The sequence below is a fragment of the Arachis hypogaea genome, chromosome 19 (genome assembly GCF_003086295.3).
Source record: "Arachis hypogaea cultivar Tifrunner chromosome 19, arahy.Tifrunner.gnm2.J5K5, whole genome shotgun sequence".
Lineage (NCBI taxonomy): Eukaryota > Viridiplantae > Streptophyta > Magnoliopsida > Fabales > Fabaceae > Arachis > Arachis hypogaea.
Genome location: NC_092054.1, coordinates 72,352,765 through 72,373,360, shown reverse-complemented (window position 1 = coordinate 72,373,360; position 20,596 = coordinate 72,352,765). Strand labels below are relative to the sequence as shown.

Sequence of the window (20,596 nt, the reverse complement as noted above, 5' to 3'; positions counted from 1 at the left end):
CAAAGAGTAACCGGATTTGGAGCAGCAAATCAAGGTAGGGTTTGATGAATTTAATCTTGATTGATTGTGTTTGAGTTGTGTAATTATGATATGGTTTGTCTGTGCTTGAAATTGATTGTTTATATGAGTGATTCTTGTTGAAAGTTTGTTGAAAATTTGATGAAATTTGATGATATTTAAGCTATGAATGTTGTTCTTGAGGGCTGCTGGAAAACGAAACCCTAGGCCCTAAATTGGGGTTCAATTTGTGTTAAAATCATGTAGAAAAGATGGGGTTTTCATGGCTGGGAATTTATTTTGAATTTTGGTAAAAATCGGTTGCTGAAAAGACTGAAAAACGGGTAAAAACAGAGAAAGAATCTGAAGAATTTATGAAGAACATGAAGAACACTTTGAGTGTGATGAAGAACAATGAAGAACACCTTTTTGATTCATAAAAGGGCAAGGAAGTAATTAATTTGGTGTTTGGGGGGTTATTTTGTAATTTCTGAAAGTTAGGGCGGTTAAAGTAGAAATATTAAAAGTTACGGGTGGTAAAAAGTGAATTTTAAAGGTTAAAGGTTAAAGTAAAGTTAATTTTCGAAAATATATTAATAAAATAATAAATAATAATAAAATATTAAATAATAATATTTAATTAAAAATAATATTTTAATAAAAATAATAAAATAATACGAAAAAGGCAGTTTTCTGTAAAAGCTTTAGAAAGACAACTTTAAGTGCAGAATCTCATAATTACCTTCATAAAACACTTAGGGAGTGCTAATAACATGATAGTGAGGCAAAGATAAAGAAAAGATAAAAAGTTAAAGAAAAGATAAAAACCAAAGAAAAAGTCTGTAAAGTTTTAATGACAGAAAAACAGACAGAGACTAGTGAACAAACTAGGGCAACATAGTTAGTCCTTGAGTGGCGACTAGGGTTAGGTATTATATGAAAAGTTAAACTGTTTTAGTATAGACTTAATGAACCTATACTTGGGACAGACTAACTATTCATACCGAAATTTACATAAGCTTTAAATACATACGTTAAACAGAGAAATCAGAGCAGAGTAAAGAAACACAGAGAACAGAGTAACCAGAGAAATGTAAAGAGATACAAAGAAAAGAGTAATCAAAGTAGAGTAAAAAGACAAAGTGAAAAGAGTAATATGATAAAGAGAAATGGTTTGAGCCAAGATATTGTAAAAGTAAAAGCTATAAAGTTTGTATAGTATGATTGAACAGAGAAAGAAAGAAGTACTGCATAAGAATGTGAAAGTAATGATGAACAATGAGAATGATATTGAATGGTGATAATGAGAAAAGAGTAATAAAACAAAGAGAATAGAGGAGAAGATTATAAAGATAAAGAGTTAAGCCTTGTGGCATGATATTCTATTATAAGTTCATCTGATGCTTTTCTATTGGCCCTAGAGGTCCTGTAGGCCCAAGTTCACCTACAGTAAGTTGTTATTCCTGTAGGCCGAAGTTCACCTGCAGTGAATATCAATTGTGTATCTCAGGGTGTTGCTCCTGTAGGCCGAAGTTCACCTACAGAGAGTTGTGATACCTGTAAGCCGAAGTTCACTTACAGGGGCACTATTTCTGTAAGCCGAAGTTCACTTACAGAGGTGCTATTTCTGTAGGCCGAAGTTCACCTACAGAAAGTTGTTGTGATTAAACCATTTCTGTAAGCCGAAGTTCACTTACAGAGGTGTTATTTCTATAGGCCGAAGTTCACCTATAGAAAGTTATTGTGTTGTGTTTAGACTATTCCTGTAAGCCGAAGTTCACTTACGGGAGTGCTATTTCTGTAGGCCGAAGTTCACCTACAGAAAATAAGCCATATCTAGGACTAGTTCCTAGGTAATGTTGGGCTGCAGGGTGTAAACCGACACGTGAGCTCATGGCCTGCATAGGACAGACATGCATCATACTTGGTTGCGCATTTCCTCTGTTATGATTGTTGTTTGAATGTATGTTTTCTTTGTTTGTATCCTATTCACTGTGTCTGTGTTTTGTTTTCTTGTATTCTTTTGTTTGTGTTTTGCTTTCTGTTTTCTCTATTTTCTCTATTTATCTGTATCTTCTGTTCACTACTTCTCAGTATTCTGCTATATATCAGCTAAGCGACACAAATTAATGAACTTAACTAATAACCCCGGCCCTACTAAGAACTCCCCAGTTCTTACCCCTTCTCTCTCCCTTCCCCCTTCAGATGGAAGTAAGAGTACCTTACCATAGTTCACTGATGACCGTTCGCAAGAAGAGGATTCTGCTCTAGATAGTCTTCTGAGTCTAGGGTGAATATCGTTCTCTGATTATATGTAAATACTGTGAGGCCAGCCAACGTCTGCACCCCTTCGTATGCGCACTTTAACCTAAATCCTGTGTACAAGACTCCTATTGCGTGGCTACTTGATGCGGTACCAGAGAGATGCCGTATAGTAATGTCTGATCGTGCAGAGGAGTAACAGATGAAGTTCTACCTTTTGATGACGTTCCACCTGACTTGAGTTTTGAAGACCTAGAACGTACTTTCCCTCGCTTTAGTAGTTTAGAGGGACTAGGCGAGTATAGAGTCTAGGCTAGCCTAGGTGCCAGCTTAGGGACCTCTTGAACAGGTCAGGACCTGGGATACTATATGTATGTATATGTATATAGTTATTATCTAGCTATATCTAGGGGTGTTCTAACTAAAGGTCTATACTCTAATAAAGGCTGGATAACTGAATGTTGCTAGCTACTTGTGATGTATTTATGTGTGGTTGCTTATAACTGTTTTATCTATTTTTATTTGTGAATTGATTATAAATGATTATGTTTATTAATCCAAATGTTTTCAAAAAAAAAAGTACCTCACTAACTAACTACGCTTTTAACAACGAATCAGTCTCATATAATAAATAATAGATAATAACTAGCATGACAAATTGGTAGCACTCGGTTTCTGGTATGTCCTAGGCGTACTGAAAATTGGGTCGTTACACTGGCTAGTTTCAAAAGTGCGTCAGCTCGGGCATTTTGTTCTTTGGGTATATGTCGTATCTTACATTCCACAAATTGTCCGAGCTGTTCTCTGGTCTTGTCTAGGTATTTCCTCATGGTGGGATCCTTGGCCTGGTAACTCCCTTCTATTTGTGAGGGGACTACCTGTGAATCACTGAAAATGGTAACCTTCTGAGCTCCTACCTCCCTAGCCAGCTTCAAACCAGCCAGTAGGGCTTCGTATTCAGCTTGGTTATTTGAAGCGGGAAACTCAAACTTTAATGAGAGCTCGATTTGGGTTCCTTAAGCACTTTCTAAGATGACGCCTGCACCACTCCTGGTTTTGTTCGAGGAGCCATCCACATAAAGGCTCCACTATGTGGGATAGCCCGGGGTGTCAGTGTACTCTGCGATGAAGTCGGCCAAGTACTAAGATTTGATAGCTATCTGGGCTTCATACTTGAGGTTGAACTCTGATAACTCTACTGCCCATTATAGGATTCTTCCAGCTAAATCTGTTTTGTGTAGGATACCTTTCATAGGTTGATTAGTCCGTACTATAATGATGTGAGCATGGAAGTATGGGCGAAGCCATCGAGAAGTGAGTATGAGGGCGTTGGCGAACTTTTCTATCTTTTGATAGTTTAGTTCAGCCCTTTGCAGGGCCTTACTAATGAAGTAGATGGGTTGTTGCTCACTTTCGTCTTCCCTGACTAGTGCTGAAGCTATTGCCCGACTTTCATTCGATGCCTTGATGTTGTTTGTGAGTGATTTCAAGTGTATAAGGTAGGAATGTATTGGAGAAAATGGAAGAATAGCATGAAAAATGGAGGAAACATGAAGAATCAAAGGAGATGAGCTCAGAGACGCGTGCGTGCACACGGCTACCTGTGCGTGCGCACGGCTACCTGTGCATACGCACAGCTGCCCAATCAGAGTGCGTGGAGTGTTTTGAGCGCGTCACGCGTCCAGCCAAGCATCGCTTAGTGTGCGTGCGCACAGCCCTTTGTGCGTACGCATAGCCCTGGATTTATCGCAAGGTGTGCGGACGCATGCATCTGGGCGTCCGCACAGGTGTCCTCACATGACTTCATTAAAATGGCTCGCAGCTCGCGATTTGGGGGCTCTAGAGGCCCATTTCTAAAGTCTTCTAGCTCATATTGGAGGGGAAATGATCAATATAGGATAGCATATCATTTAGTATAGTTTTAGGAGTAGTAGTAGGAAGCTTTAGTTTCTTTTTTCTCTAAGTTTTTCATCATCTCCATTAGGGTTTATATTCGGGTTTTACATTCAATTGCCATTTCCATTTTTGATCTTGGATTTTGCTAGCTTTCATTGTAAGTATTCTCTTGTTATTACTCTTTATAGTTACATTGTCATTACTCTTTCTTCTAATTCAAGTTATAGTTCATTTTTGCTTCTCTCTTGCAATTTTAATTTTTTGTTGATGAATTTGATGTTTGATGTTTGTTTCATGCTTCTTTGTGTTATTCTTGTTGATTGAGATCAATTGTTGCTTTTAGTTTCAAGCATTTTCTCTTTTTCTCCATGTTTAAGGTTTTTGCCCACCAAGTGTTTGACAAGATGTCAAACATGGTTTTAGGCTAAATATTTGGTTCTTGGCTTGGGTAAAGTGAGCAATTGGGTTTCTAGAGTTGGAGTGTCCAACATTTAGTTTCAATTATTGGATTGTTAATTGTTCTTGTTCCCACCAACGCTAATTTGTTGCTAAGCCAATTAGCAAGCAATTTAGGATTTGTGGGTTGGGAACACTTATCCTCATTTAACTTACCTTCCGATGTGAGGGTTGATCAAGTGAGATTAATCCATCATAATTGTCATAGTTGTGGTTCCAACAAGGAAAGGACCCTTAGCTCACTCCAAGCCAAGACTCTTTTTTATGCTTTTAATTTTTCATATAATTCTATGTTGATCTCTTTTATACTTTACTTGTTTATATTACATAGTCGGTTCTTGAATTTCTTCATTAGTTCAATCATTACAATTTTGCATGTTCTTTTATTGCTTTATATTTTCATTTCTTCACTGACAACCCCTTGATCACTAAAACCGGATTTGCACACTCATTGTTCTATAAGTACTCCATGGAAGACGACTCGGGAGTGTGAATACTCTTGGTTATTTGATTTGAACTGTCACATCTTTGATTTAAACTTTGACTGTGAGAGTTCATTATTGGTTTGCGCTATGCTATTAACGAAGTGATTTTTATTTTGATTGATTCTAAACCAGCAATAATTCTCTTGTCAAGTTTTTGGCGCCGTTGCCGGAGAGTTCACTTTAAGTGCAATGAGTGCTACAATTTTGGTTGTGTAAATATGTGAGAAGTGTGAGTATTTGACATTTGCTTTGTTAGTTAGCACAAATTATAGATACTACTTTTCTCTCTAGTTTGTTTTAGTAGTTGTTGATTGTTAAGTGGTTCTTGTTTACTTGCATATTTTTGTTTTGCTTTTCATAATTGCGCCTCCTCAGTTGAACGACACGATCACTTCCAGATTTGAACGTGGCCACTTTTGATCCGGAAATCGAAAGAACTTTAACTCATATAAGGCAAGCTCGGCGCCGAGTAGCTTTTATGGATAGTGAATCGGGACCTCTTAGGGAAACCTCCTGCTCACTATCACTATCACCACCCATCTGTGACTATCATTCTCCAATCAACGGGAGACTCTATATTCATCTGTGGGGAGTACTGAACTCTCTTTGAGTGACTCAGGTGACACCGTCATGACGGACCCACCTCTAAGAATCACCTTGAAGGAGGCTGGAGCTCCTGATCTTGATTTGCAGCCGCTTCAAATTCTCTATTCGGCTTTAGACCCAAATTTTGAGCTCAAGTCTGGCACGATAAACTTGCTTCCCAAATATAATGGACTGCCTGGGGAAGATCCTCTTAAGCATCTAAAGGATTTCCAAGTTGCATGTGCAACCGCGAGAAGACATGGGGCGGATGAAGCCGTAGTGTTGGTCTTCGCTTTCCCTTTCTCTTTGGAGGGAAAAGCAAAGAAGTGGTTTTATACTCAACCGGGTGAAGTTAGATCCAATTGGGACTTGTTGCATAAGGAATTTTTGGAAAAATTCTACCCTCCTCAGAAAACAGACAAGTTGCGAAGAGAGATCTCTTGCATTGTGCAACGGGATGGGGAGACTTTGTATGAATACTAGGAGAGATTTAAGAAGTTGTTGGAGGCTTGCCCTCACGACATGATTGATGAGTTGGTTCTTATCACTTATTTCTGTCAAGGAATGCATCACCAAGACAAGCTCCTCCTAGATGCCGCGAGTGAAAGATCATTGACCAAAAACAAGACAGCCGCAAAAGCATGGGAAGTTATATCAGACTTGGTGGACTCAACTCAGCACTCAAGGGTAAGGAGTCCACAAATGAAAGCTTTGAGTGAAGTTTCTCCCTCCGGAGATGCTACTTTGACCAAGACCCTCAGTGAAATGACAATCTTGTTGCGACAAATCACCCAAGGGCAACAAATTCCTCAAGCTTTGATAAATGCCCCACCTCAACCTCCAAGAATCGAAGGACCACCAAGGATGTGTGGTGTTTGTGCTTGCAACACTCATTACACTGATGAGTGCCCTCAACTCCAAGAGGACACTACATTGGCGGTAGCTAACCCTTATCCGCAAAGACCAAATTACAATCAAGGATCCTACCAACATGGAGGCAATCAAAACCAAGGATGGAAGGATATCTCAAACCAAAGGTGGAACCAAGCTCCTCAAGCTCATCCCAACCAAAACGCTCAAGTCTACTACCATCAATATCCCCAAGGTCAACCACAATACCAACAACCCCCACAATCTCAACCTCAAGCGAAATACCAACACCCCCATAGTAGGCCTAGCCCTCCTCAAGTTAACCAAGCCCTTCCCTCCAATCAACCTCACATGAATGACACAATTCACACCTTCATGCAAGAGCAACGAGAGTTCCATAAGAAACAAGAGGCGTATATGGCGAGGATAGCCGACGCCCTTTCCCGTTTAACTCTCCCTCCTCAAACCGCACAAAACACCCAACAAGCTTCAACCTCAAGTAGTTTACCCTCCCAACCTCAACCCAACCCTAAGGGTAGCATTAATTCTATTACCCTTAGGAGCGGCACTAAACTTGATAAGAATGTTGCTATGCCTACAAAGTTGAGTGAAGAGACAAACAATGAAGAGGTAGGAGATGAAGTGAGGTGATGAGGGATAAAGATGAAGGTGTTGACAAAAGCGAGGAAGAACCACCCAAGGTCAAGGAGCCAAAGAGAAAGACCTTGCTTGAAGATCCTTTGCCCATTCCATTCCCAACATTAGCCAAGAAGGCCAAAAAACAAGAAGAGCTTGACCCCAATATGGTGGAAGTTTTTAAGAAGGTTGAAGTCACCGTCCCCCTCTTCCAAGCCATTCAACAAGTGCCCAAATATGCCAAGTTCCTTAAAGACGTTTGCACTCACAAGGACAAGCTTGGAAACCTCAATACAAAGCCGGTAGATGATTCTATCTCTTCTTTACTTCCTGAAAAATGCAATAATCCCGCCCATGTTTGGTCACTTGCTTGATTGGTGGGATGAAATTCATGTACTGTATGTGTGATCTGGGGGCGTGCGTAAGCATTATGCCACTCCCCATTTATGAAAGATTGAATTTGTCACCCCTCAAGAGGTCCGAGGCGAGGTTTGTGCTAGCGGATAAAAGTATTGTGTCAGTTGTGGGGATTGCAGAGAATGTGCTAGTTAATATTCAAGGGTTGCTCTTTCCAGTTAATTTTCACATTTTGGAGACACCTCCCATTGACTCTAACAAGCCATCGTCCATACTCCTTGGATGGCCATTCTTGAAGACGGCCCGTTACAAGCTAGATGCACATTCGGGAGTCTATTCTTTCGAATCGGATGGCAAGTTAGTCAAGTTCACTTTAGATGAGTCAAACAAGCCCGTTCTCGAAGCCTATTATATTTTTGGATGCGACATCGTTGAAGATCAAGTGATTAAGGATGGGAAAGAACAAGAAAAAAGAGGATGTTGCCAAGAAGTCAAATTCAAAGGATCACATTCAACCCAAAAATGCAAAGAAGTTGGAGATTTTCCTCCTTGGTGAAGTTTCCAAGTGACAAATGAAGCCATGCAACTCCAACTTAGGACTCTAAACCAAAGTGCTCGGTGGGAGACACCCTACCATGGTAACATTGTTTCAATTTTATCTCTTGTTTATAGACTTTGAATTATTTGCTTTCTTGTGATATAATGAGTAGTTTAGGTTTGGTTTGTTAATTTTGATTTGAATACGTTAAGTTACTTGTGGACCATGAAACTATGCTGGTTTGAGTGATTTGGGTTGGTATGTTGATATGCTAAGGGTAGGAACCTTAATTTTGAAGAGAAAAGAATTTTCTGAAACAGGGTTTCTGTGCGCACGCACCAACTTGTGCGTGCGCACAAAACTGTGTTTTTTGCTACCTGTGCGGCCACACACACCTGTGCGTCCGCACACAACTTAATGTGCCCTCTGGTTGCAGCGCCAGCACAGCTTGTGCGTGTGCGCTGCCTTGTTTTCTCTGACTTGTGCGTTCACACAGCTGTGTGAGTACGCACACCACCCCTCTCATACTTCATATGTGCGGCTGCACAGACGTGTGCGCCCGCACACAACATGATAGCCCCTCTGGTGGAAGCGAAGGAACAGCTTGTGCGCATGCTCAACCTCCCCTGTTTCTAACCCCTGTGCGTGCGCACGGACCTGTGTGCGCACGCGCACATGCCTTTGTCCCCAAGTATAAAAAAAAAAGAGAGAGAGAGAGCCTGTCTGTGTGATCGCACGTCTTTGTGCGTCCGCACGTCCTTACGCAACCTCTCTGGTCGCAGCGATCCCATGCTGTGTGCGTTCGCAGCCTTTCTTAGTTGCGCTCTCTGTGCGTCCGCATAGGCCCTTGTGCGTCTGCACGCGATGCATTCTGGGCAATAACAGGACAACTTGCCCTATTGAGAGGCAGCTTTCTTCTTTTCTTTTTTCTTCTTTGCTGATCTCTCTCTCTCTTGTCTGCCCAGCCCTGCTGGTCCCGACCACCGGCGCCATCAGCCCACCGCTGGCGACCTCTCTTTCTCTCTTTCTCTTACTCCTATTCTCTTTTCTTTCTTTCTTTTTTTCCCTTCTCCTTTCTCTATACACCACCGGTGAGTACTCTCTTCCGGTACTTCTTTTTCGGGTGAACCTAAACGCCGTGATTTCGTGGTGGCTATAAGGAGTGCCATTGTTTCTCCCTCACTCTTGTCCTATTCAACCTTTATATCTTAGGTTCTTATTTTTCTTTTCTTTTTATGTTAATGTTTTTGCACTTTCTTTCATTTCTTTTATGTTGCTTAGATTTCATTAGTTGCTTTCTTTATTATTTCTTTGTATTGCAAAGTGTTGTTGCTTGATTGTTAGGATGGTTATGATCAAAATTTGAGCTTAATTGTGATGAACTTGCACATTGCATACCACATGTTCGATGAAATGCCTCAATAAACATTTTGTTTGATTCATATGACTTGGCCATCATATGTGCTCAATTTATCTCTTGCTAAGCATATTGTATGAATGGTGCACCTTCTATTATGATTTTTAATGGTGGAAATTGAGATCACCAATGCATTTCCTTGTTTGTTGATGTGAAACTTTAGTTGTAAATGCATTGTGTTGGTGTCATCTAGGTCTCAATGTTCATCTTGAAATTTCAATTGAGTAACCACTCTACGAATGTTCAACTTTTGATGATGTCTTGATCAAACATCTTTTGGGCTTCCAATTGAGAACATTGTATGTGTGATTACCACTTTTTGAGGATTAACAATGGACAATTCCCTTTTGGTGCTTGCTTGAAGTTGTTTGCATTTCTCTGTTCTATATTTGCAACTTGAGCACTAAATCGTGAAGCTTTGAGCTGTGAATTGCCTTAAGGGTGTGATTGCCGTGATATCCGGCCGGTGTGTGTGTTCCAACCGCGCACATCATTAGAATATACACACCGTGTTTCTTGCAAATCACACTACTTCTATAAGCTCTTTTAACATTGTTAATGCTTCCTCATTGATTTTACTTTATTGTTGCCCTATGATCTCGAAGTTCTTTTATTTGTATTTTCAGGATGCGGAAGAAGGGTAAGAAACCGGTTACTTCACCAGTTGAGCAAACTACCGCTCGCCCTCCTGACATTTGGTGGGATCACCAAGGCCATAGACCGGATACCTTGGTTAACCGGAGAGCCGACTCTCAATACAAGGCTATTAAGAAGCGTACAATCCATTGGGAGCGGTCGTTGAAGGTTCCAAGCTAATACAAGGCGACTATCCACCAAAGGATTGCCTCGCTTCGTTGAAACTTTCTCGAGCGAGAACCCATTGAAGTCAATGAGACTATGGTGCGGGAATTTTTTGCAAACTACCAAGCTTGGGAAGCGACGTCAGTCTTCTTTCGGGGAAAGATGTTGGATACATCCAATCAAGCTCTAGAAGCTATTCTGGACATCCTCCACATTCCACTTGAGAAAGATGAATATTCCAAGATAAAGGTAGATGTCTTCAAGGGAAGAGTATCTCTGAAAATAGGCCATCCTTGTGTATCTTGGGAGTATAGCAAAGGGAGGAATTCTGTTTCCACTGGTATTGCATACTCTGATTTGAATGCTAAAGCTCGTATATGGCATCAGATTGTGGCGGAATACATCATCTCGAGCACCCACATTACCCATGTGAGATTTAGGACTTCTTTGCTACTTTGGGCTATTATGCAAGTGAAGCATATAGCCATCTTGCCTTTATTGCACAAATCGATTTGAAAATTGGTTGAGAAGAAGAATATCAACATTCTATTTTCGTCGATGGTGATGCGCTTAGCAAACACAGCAGGGGTAGAGAGGCGACCAATGGACATTATATTCTGGATTCCTAGAGGCAACAAGTTCATTCTAAGGGGTGATTTGGAAAGATCAACAAACACTACACCCTCCAAGAGAAAGACACCCACAGCACTACCATCAACTCTACCAACTTCATCAACTACTTTACCCTTTCTCCGACCTCTTCAAGATCTATTCCGAGACCTCTTGCACGATATCCACCATATGGAGCATGTTGAGCGCAAACATTTTGAGTGGATAGCGGCAAAGCTAGAAGGAAGGGACCCTGGCCCGATTCCTAGAGCTTCATCCGAGCTAGCTGGAGAGGAGCATGATGCAGTTGACCATCCCACTCATTAGTCCACCAGCTGAAGGTGGCCCCTCTTCATCCTCCCAGATCGTGAGTATGCACAGAGGACCGTGCACAAATTAAGTATGGGGGAGGATCAATGACTTCAAGGGGAGTAAAAAATTTCTCTCATAAAGACACTTTGCAATATTTCTTGTAATATTTTTTCTTGTTTCTTGTAGTACTTTTTCTCCATTTTTTTAGTAGCTTTATTTCTATTGCATCTTGTTTGGTTTTTTGTAAATATTTCTTTATCGTTTATGGATAGTTAGTAGTTAATATTTGCATGTTGCATGATAGAGTGAATAAGTTGGTGAAACACTGATGCCGGTGGAAATTTGTCTCTCAACAAATCTCCTTTCGGCAAGTGTACCGAATTTGTCGTCAAGTAAAAACTCACAATAGAGTGAGGTCGAATCCTACAGGGATTGATTGATCAAGCAACTTTAATTAGAAGAATGTTCTAGTTGAGCAAATCTAGAATTTGGGTTCAGAGTTGCAGAAAATAAAATGGCGGGAATGTAAATAACAGAAAAGTAAATGCTAGAATTAAAGGACTGGAAGTAAATGACTGAAATTAAATTGCAGAATTTTAAATGGGAATGAGGGATTTGCTCATAAAAGTAAATGGCAGAAATTAAAGAGAATGGGTAGATCAGAGATGGGGAGTTCATTGGGCTTAGGAGATGTTGCAATTCTCCGGATCAAGTTCATTTTCATCTCTTCCTCAATCAATGCACTCATTGATCTCCTTGGCAATCTTAAGTGATTGAATTACAATTTCTTGCAATTCAATCTCTCAAATCTTGATCAATAGCCAATTCCTTGGTCAATTGCTCATGAGAAGAGATGAAGTATGGTCACTGATTATACCACATGCATTTCCCAAATCAAGTATTGAGAGGGTTATAGTCACATACCCATCCAAACCCAATTTGGTCCATCATGAGAAAGCAATTCTAGCTTGATCTCTTCATTCCTCTTTCAAGGTTCAAAAGAGATCCAAGTTTGAATAGCTTCTCTTCCAAGATAACTACTCAATTGGATGAAGATCGAAAGCTTTCAAGTAAAATCAAGAGAAAAGATAGAAGAAGAATAATGAAAATTAGTATTGATCCATCAAATTACAACAGAGCTCCCTAACCCAATGAAAGGGATTTAGTTGTTCATAGCTCTAGAAAATGAAAATAAAGACGGAGAATACATCATAGAACTAGAAATTGCAGAGAAAGTAAAATACAGAGAGTAATTCCCTTTTTCCAACTTCCAGAACTCCTTTATCAATTAGAAGCTACTCCTATATATACTACTCTTCTCAGCTTCTAGTTTGCTCTTCAAGTCTTAGGCCTTTGGATCTTGAATTTGAAGCATTTCTTTTCTTCATTTGGGCTTGGCTTTACTTGTAGAGAGAAAGTGCTAAGTGGGCAGAGACTTTAGCTCAGGGCGTTCGGAGTGTTAACATTTAGTGAAAGTATAAGTTCAAGAACGTTAGTGACACTTAACATTTTCACTAACGTTCCAATGTACCCCTTTGCCTCACGTTAGAGCCCATGTTAACTAGGTTAACGTGGCTTCTAACGTGGCCTTGCCAACCTTCAAGAACGTTAGTGACACTCAACATTGTCACTAACGTTCCAGTGTGCCCCTTTTTGCTTCACGTTAAAGCCCACGTTAACTAGGTTAACGTGGCTTCTAACGTGGCCTTGCCAAACTTCGAGAACGTTAGTGACACTCAACATTGTCACTAACGTTCCAATGTGCCCCTAGATCTCACATTAGAGTCCACGTTAACTAGGTTAACGTGGCTTCTAATGTGGCCATTCTTAGCCATCCCAACATTAGTGACAATGTTGAGTGTCACTAATGTTGGCTCATCATTCATTCCTCATCGTTAGCTTCCACGTTAACTAAGTTAATGTGGAAGTTAACGTGGCTCCTTGGGGGTTGTGTGGTTGCTTCCAACATTAGTGACGATGTTGAGTGTCACTAACGTTGTCGACAACTCTCACTTCTTACGTTAGCTCCCACGTTAACCAAGTTAACGTGGAAGTTAACGTTGTGTGTTGCATCCTTAGGCCAATGTTAGTGACAATGTTGAATGTCACTAACATTGGCTTCTCTTCCCCCTTTAAGGTTAGAGGCCACGTTAACTAGGTTAACGTGGGCTCTAACGTGGCCACTGATGAGTGTTTGCCAACGTTAGTGACAATGTTAAGTGTCACTAACGTTGGCTCAACTTCCCTTCTCCACGTTAGAGTGCACGTTAACTTAGTTAACGTGACTCTTAATGTGGGCAATGATGGCTTTGAGAGTGTTATTGGCAATCACTTTTCTCATTAATCTTGCAAGTTACCTCTCTTTCCTTTCTTCCTTTGGTCCTGAAATCAAGCAATAGAGTGCATCAAAGTTCTAGTCCAAATCATGGGTAATGCAGCATACAATTTGTCACTAAATTCATGCAAAATCCTCATGAAATAATGTAAAATGCACAATGTATACTTGAATCAAGGTGTAGGTGAATATTTACCCAAAACTAGCTTATTTCCTAAAGAAATGCATGAAACTACCCTAAAAACAGTAAAGAAAAGGTCAGTGAAACTAGCCAATATGCCCTGGCATCACAACACCAAACATAAAGCTTGCTTGTCCCTAAGCAAGTACTGGAACAAGAGAATGATGAATGGAATATCCAGAGGAATGAGTCATTCTTGTGGAAGTCATATCACTGATTTTATGGTGGTTTCATGCATAGCAACTTAGGTTCATTCCTGGCTTTCAGACCTTTATCATGTCTTAAAACACTCACTTTGCTTACATCCCATGAGACTTTTATTCATTGGTCCCTTTATTGTTATTTCAGAACTTATTGGTGTTCTTAGGCTAAGTGCTCTGTAAGGGGGCAACTTTTTAAGATAAGCTTTCAGCCAACACTCCCGAACCAGTTGGTTCAAGGTGCTAGGTGTTGAAGCACCCCTAAGGACTTACTCCCTCAAGTCTCTCCCCCATACATACACACCACAGGCATATAGTTCATTTATTTTCTTTCTTGAGACCTTGGTGTCCAGCACCTCTTTGGGTTACTAAATGCTCTGTGGTGAGGGTTACTCTTGATAGTGGATTTTCAGCTAATAATCCCGGGTTAGTTAACCCAAGTTACCAAGTGATAAAGCACCCCTGAGAGCTTATTCATCCAAGTAGATCCCTCACACAGGAGCACCACAAACACTTGTCTCAAGGTCCAAACCATTGGTGCCTAGCCTTATTGCTTACTCTTTTTCTTTTGTTTTTCACTTCCATTGTTCTTTCCCTTTTCTCTTATTAGGATCTTGTTATTAACTTAGTCTCATGGGTATATCCAAAGTCAAGTATTCAGGATAGATAGTTATCCTCCTAGCCTTGTGGTTGAACCAACTTAGCTAACTTATGACTACCCCAAAGATTCATGAATGCACTTCCACATTATGAACTCTACTCTGGTCTTTTAAAAAAATAAACATTCTCTTCTTCATTTGATTTAAAATGGACAAGCTTACAAGTAAATAAGGGAAAGATGCAGTGACATTTAAACCAGAAATCATGGACCTATTCAGAAAGAAAACTTAAAAGACAGAATTTAAAAAGTTTAAACATAACATGGAAGCAGGTTCTATTTCACACAAGATCTTCCTTATTTAAAGCATAGAAAACGATGTTCACACAACATGGCATAGTGTAGCTGATGCATATTACTAGTCATGTAGTTCAACTTGGCTTGAGTGTTCACATAGAACTCCTCCCTATGTAGTTGCCTTCCTTCATTGAGTACACTGAACTCATTGAAAGTTTTTGTTTGGGCTATCTGCCGCTGGTTGAGTTCTTGCAAGTGCTTCTCTTGAAGTTCTTGCCTCTCATTCACTTGGTTGATGGCTTGAGTGAGCCTGGAGTAGTGTTCCTGCTGTTGCTCTATTTGTTGTTTTTGCCATGCTTCCTGTTGGCTCAGCCAGTTGGTTTGAAGGTTCAGTATTTGCTCTTGTCCTTCCATATGTCTCATCCCCAAATCCTTAATGGCTCTTAGAAGGTGACTCATGTTCAAGTTGGCTGGATCAGAATACTCTCCTTGTTGATATTCTTCCTGATGAAGTTCCTCTTGGTGAACTCTTTCTTTTGCTTTTGGTTTTCCTATTTGTGGTCTTCTTTGTTGTTGAGCAGGTGTAGTATAAACCAATCGCTCGAGTGTAACTGGCCTCCCTGGGTTTACCCAGTCTGGATTGCTGTCCTCAAATATTACCTTGGCCTTGTTGCATAAGCGGAGAATGGTGCTGGGGTACCAGAGCCTGGCACCTGAATCAACCTTCTCAGCCGAAGTTCACATTGATTTCCCCACCCTGTATTAAGCAATGCACCATAGTAGCTCGATTGATGTTTACCTCTGAATTATTTACAGCTGGTAGAATGGACCTCCTCACAAGTTCAAACCACCCCTTGGCTTCAGGGCTCAGGTCTCCTCTCTTGATGAACTTGGGTCTCCCATCTGTGTACCTCTCCCAGTCAGCTGCTATAACACAGATGTCTGCCACTATCTCTGAGAGCTCATTATTATCAGGGCTTCTACTTATCCTTGCCTAATAACTTTCCTCTTCAAAACGAGGTGATTTCTGTAATGACCCAACTTCCAATACGTCATGATCGTACCAAAAGTAAGGCATTACTGACCTGTTTTCCTTATTAACTATTTACTATTAAGCCTTTAGTTCGATATCGCGATTCGATTTTAGTAAAAATACCAGAAATTTTTGTTTTTGTTAATTAAAATCATATAGCAAACATCACCAAGTAATAATAATCACATAATTATTAATAATAGTAATATTATACAAAAGAATTTAAATAGAATTCAGGTACAACTCCTATCCCTCTGTATAAAATAAAAACTAAAGCTTCAAAGGCGAGGGAATTCTATGAAAGAAACTCAAGTCATAAACTTAGCTCGTAAGCAAGTTCTATAATTGCCCGCAGCTCCAAACAGAGTCTTCGAACCTGTGTCACTGAAAGGGCGGAAGATTTTGGGGTGAGAACAAACCACACGTTCTCAGTAGGGAATGGGAATGCCGTAAAAGTAATGAAATAAAATGCAAATAATTAACATACTCAAGAAAACTATATTTCATCCTAAATCCAAAAGCCTTTTTAAAAGTTTTTCCTAGATAGTATGAATGATCAAACTGTTCCAAGCATAGGTTCATTAAGTCTGCTGAACCAGTTTAGCTTTTCATACTTTTCTAAACCAAAAATATAAACCAAACACAGTCTTCAGTCCATCTCGTAATTAACCACGGCCCTAGGCCCAAGCAACTTAATCAACAACCAAATCATTACAATCCAACCAATTTTCAGTCACAAACACAAGTAAGAAGGTTCAAACACAACCAAGCAGTTATATCAAGTAAAGCAATTAGCAATTAAACATAAATATTCACATAGGCAAACCAATTATAATATGCACACCCAAACAATGTCATATAAATGCATATGATGCATGCCTGTCCTATTGGCCATGAGCTCATGCGTCGGTTATGTTGCCAGACCCGACTCGGATAAGCGGGATTCAACCACCATCCTTATCCGTAGGTTCCACAAGCAAGCGGGACTAAACCACCATCCTTGCCCGGAACACACAAGCGGGATTTAAACCACCGTCCTTGCCAAATAATTTATCAATATGTGAGCGGGACAAAACCACCATCCTCACTGCAGGCGGGACAAAACCACCATCCCTGCATAACAGTTTACGCACTGAGCAAGCGGGACTATACCACCATCCTTGCCAGGCCTCATCATATTCTCAATAACATCCACAGTCAATCAGACTCAAAATCTTATTTCAAAAAAATCATTCTTGGCCCACTTTCAAATTACAAATGTATTCAGTTCACATCTTGCCAAGAACCACTTTTCTTAAGTAAATTTTCTTTTCAAAACTTTCAAACAACTTCATAACCAAGCCAGATTCAAAATCTCTTCTGAAAGACTCATAATCACTCATTTTCAAATCATTCGCTTCATCACTTTGAAATCAAGAGTTATTAATCAACAACCTTGGCAAGGACTGAAGACTTTAGGGAAGAATAACCTGCCTCATTTACTAAACTCTTCAGAAATTCTCGGAATCATAGTTGCTTAAGTTGAGATAAATTAAAGTAAAGATTTAAAATCAAAACCAAAGCATGTAAGCCAAGAGTTCTGAACCAGTTTCAAAACCAAAATTATTTAAGTCCAAGAAAAAAACCCAATTTCTTTTCATTCTTAAATCAGAAACTCTCCCAAAGGTACTTCTTTAACCAAACTTCAAAACATAGGCCCCTTCATATTTAAATCAATCAGGTAACATGAACTTTTATTAAACAGTTTAACTCAAAACACCAATTTCTTAATAAATCAAGAACCAATTAGAACCTCTCAAGTCCAAATCTTTTTCTAAATCATATTTTAAAACAGAATCTGGATTTTTATGAAAATTTCGGCAGCATCTCCCCTAAAACTCGGACTTAACCACCCTTACGGGTTCCCTCTTTCTCAACAAGTGTCCCCCTGTCCTCAACAACTACCAAATAAGAGGTTCTCAAATCAATCATAAAATTCACAATTTACAATAGCCAACAGTTCGGTCATAACCCACAATTCCCACATAACCCATTAATTCAACTTTCACCTCATCAATTCGTAACTAACTTTCACTTATCATAGGATTCTTTCAAAATTAAACTCAACAAACTAGTATTCCAAGAAACTTGGTGTTGAGGTAATTTGGTCACAATAAAAACTTGTACCATCTCTCTTAAAATTCTGTTATTGTTTCCTAAGAAAATGCAGAAAAACAGCAGCAAGTAGTAAGTTTGATAAATTCCTTAAAAATCCAGTTTCCACCCAATGCCTTTCAAAATTCACGACCTCAAACAAGACTCTTTTAGCTTTTTATTGAATTAAATTCCAGATTAATACCATGTCATATGAAAAAGTTATGAAGTGACAAACACAGCCAGGCCATTTAGAATTCGGTTTCCAAAATCCAGTGAGTTATCCATACTCTTTTCAATATATCTACTTGGTTAAATAGGATATTGACATGAAATTTAAAATGAAGATTGTGGACACAGGAAGCTTGAAAATTCCGTTGGTTTCAGCTCAAATACTTACCATAATTGAAAGTTAAGTGAGTTGGAAGTTGGTGCTTCTGCAGTAAAGAAACAGAATTTTCTGCAGAAACCATCAATCTTCAAAAATTCATTTCTCCCAAAATACTCATCAATAAATTCTGAATTTTTTATGAGATGCTCAAAACACAGTAACGTTTCATGAAAAAATAGTTTCATTCAAGTATATGAGCTGGGATGCTCCCAGAAATTGATTCTTTCTACTGTCATGCATGCAGAAATTCTGCCTTAAGCATTTTCAACAACCTTACTTATCAAAAACCAAATTTGAACTTATAACCCTTCCAAAATTACACGTTTAACCTCTTTCCAGTTATTCAAAATTATCTTCATTGCCAACACAGCCCAAGAACCCAAAATCAATAATTCCCACGATGTCAAGTACTTAAGCATCATTAAACCTTTTCTTTTCTACACTATGCCAAGCATAATTTTCCATATACACTCATCATCATTCAAACACACAATAACTCATCAATTCATACCAGCAAGCTCAGCAACAAAAGTAACACCATTTATTCTATCCCTTACAACATTCAGTACGCACAATCATCAAATCAATCACCAACTACAGTTATAATTCAACTCAATTCCATCCATATCAGAGAAAACAATATCAATTACAACTTTAGACACTCACAACAAAGCCCAAAGACATTCACTGCCACATTTAATTCCAGTCACAGCTCAAAATATTCACAACAACTAACAAATTTCAAATGCATTTCAGGTCATTCATGACAATTAAGAAATTCTAAAGCATTGTTAACCATTTGCACTTATTCAAATAACTTGGTGGGCATTCTAAATTAAAAACGTTAAATCCCCTACCTCAAAGTCGAAACTCGCAAAAATCACTAAACGCAGCTGCTCCATTAGCAGTTTCCAGCATCTATTTCCATGGCAGCAATAATGACAAAGTTACACGCCTCCTCTCCTCTCCGATCTGGGATTCCAGAAGTAGCAGCCATTTTCAAACAGAACCAGCAGCATCGTGAGGTGGTCACGGCAGCAATCAGAAACGGTGAATTCAAATAGGATAATAGTAAAAATTCTGTAAACTCCATGCTAACTCAAATTGAAGCAAGAGCCAGAATGCCTTACCTCAATTAGACAATAATAACAGAACGAGGAAACGGCGGCAGCAGGAGCATTAACTGGAATAATAGCAGTCTCATTTTCTTAAGGCAGCGACGATGGTTGCAACAGGACAAAGGATTTGAATCGAATAGGAAGCAAGAGCAAACACAACTCTGGAAAATTCAGGACAAGGAATGTACTAAAAAGTTAAATCGTTAACAAGGATGGCAGTGACAAAGGAAGTGTGTAAATGGAACAGAATCAAATAAAGTAATAGACCAGAGCCAGAACAGCAACTCCGGTGGTCTTCTCCAGCAACAAGGACGACAGTTTGGCTTACCATCTTCAGCAGCGGCGTGGATTGGCGGCGATGGACCTTCAGTGGCAGCAAGATAGCAACATCCGTAGTAGCTCCGTCGTGACTGGCGCGAAATAGAGGCTCTGCTCCTCAGTGGCGTCTTCTCCATCAATGGCGACTTGGACCACAGGAACCTAGGCAGTGGCGACGGCAACCACCACGGCGTGTTCACAGCTCCTCCCTCATCTCTGTCTTCCTCAATGACGGGGCGGACTCCAAGGTTGCGGCAGGAAGATCGACGACGTTCGGTCTCTATAGCGATGGCGGTGAGATGCCGGTGATGGCGAGCTACACTGCGGCTGGGTTCGACGACTCCTCTTCTTCCTCGCGTCGTCCCTGGCTCATGGCACTCTCTCTTCTCGAACGAGTCTGTTCGACAGCAGCGGCAAGGAGCACGATGGTACTTCATCCGCTTCTCTCTGCAACGGTGTTGGCGGCGTGTCCCAGGACGGCGACAGTGACGGTGAACAATCCTCGCTTCCTCTCTTTCCCTCAGCTCTCTCAGAAGTCCTCCCCTATTTTGTGTGTGTGCTGTTTACGTTGAAGGTGATGAAAGGGGGGTGTGGGCTGCGTTTCAAAGGCTGGGGAAAGGGGAAAAATTAGGGTTAGGTTTTCTCAATTTGGGAAATTAGGGTTTTTGAGTTTGATTTGGGAATTAGGGTTAAAAATTAGGATTTTATAAAAGAATATGGATAGATATGAATAGATATTTTGATAAAATTGAATAGTAGAGTAATTTTAGA

The 20,596-nt window shown here is 39.9% G+C and overlaps 1 protein-coding gene and 1 non-coding gene across 4 annotated transcripts; both read right to left on the bottom strand.

The window, feature by feature from the left end:
• Nucleotides 1–6,101: 6,101 nt before the first annotated feature.
• LOC112781399 (small nucleolar RNA R71) lies at nt 6,102–6,205 on the bottom strand. Its single transcript, XR_003192177.1, has one exon. It is a non-coding gene; the product is annotated as a small nucleolar RNA R71 (small nucleolar RNA).
• Nucleotides 6,206–12,349: 6,144 nt separating this feature from the next.
• On the bottom strand, nt 12,350–20,444 carry LOC112779868 (uncharacterized). Of its 3 annotated transcripts, none has more exons than XR_011877845.1 (4): nt 19,836–20,444; nt 19,520–19,668; nt 19,247–19,361; nt 12,350–13,603 (listed from the first exon to the last, which is right to left on the bottom strand). XR_011877845.1 is itself a non-coding variant. In XM_025824222.3 (2 exons), exons 1-2 carry the CDS (start codon nt 20,260–20,262, stop codon nt 19,598–19,600), a joined length of 498 nt encoding a protein of 165 aa, XP_025680007.1. In that variant the 5' UTR covers nt 20,263–20,444; the 3' UTR covers nt 19,369–19,597. The 3 variants fall into 3 exon arrangements, 1 of the variants encoding a protein (XP_025680007.1); XR_003190904.2 differs by lacking the exon at nt 12,350–13,603 and adding an exon at nt 14,238–16,249; XM_025824222.3 differs by lacking the exons at nt 12,350–13,603; nt 19,247–19,361 and having other exon boundaries at nt 19,369–19,668.
• Between the last annotated feature and the right edge of the window lie 152 nt (nt 20,445–20,596).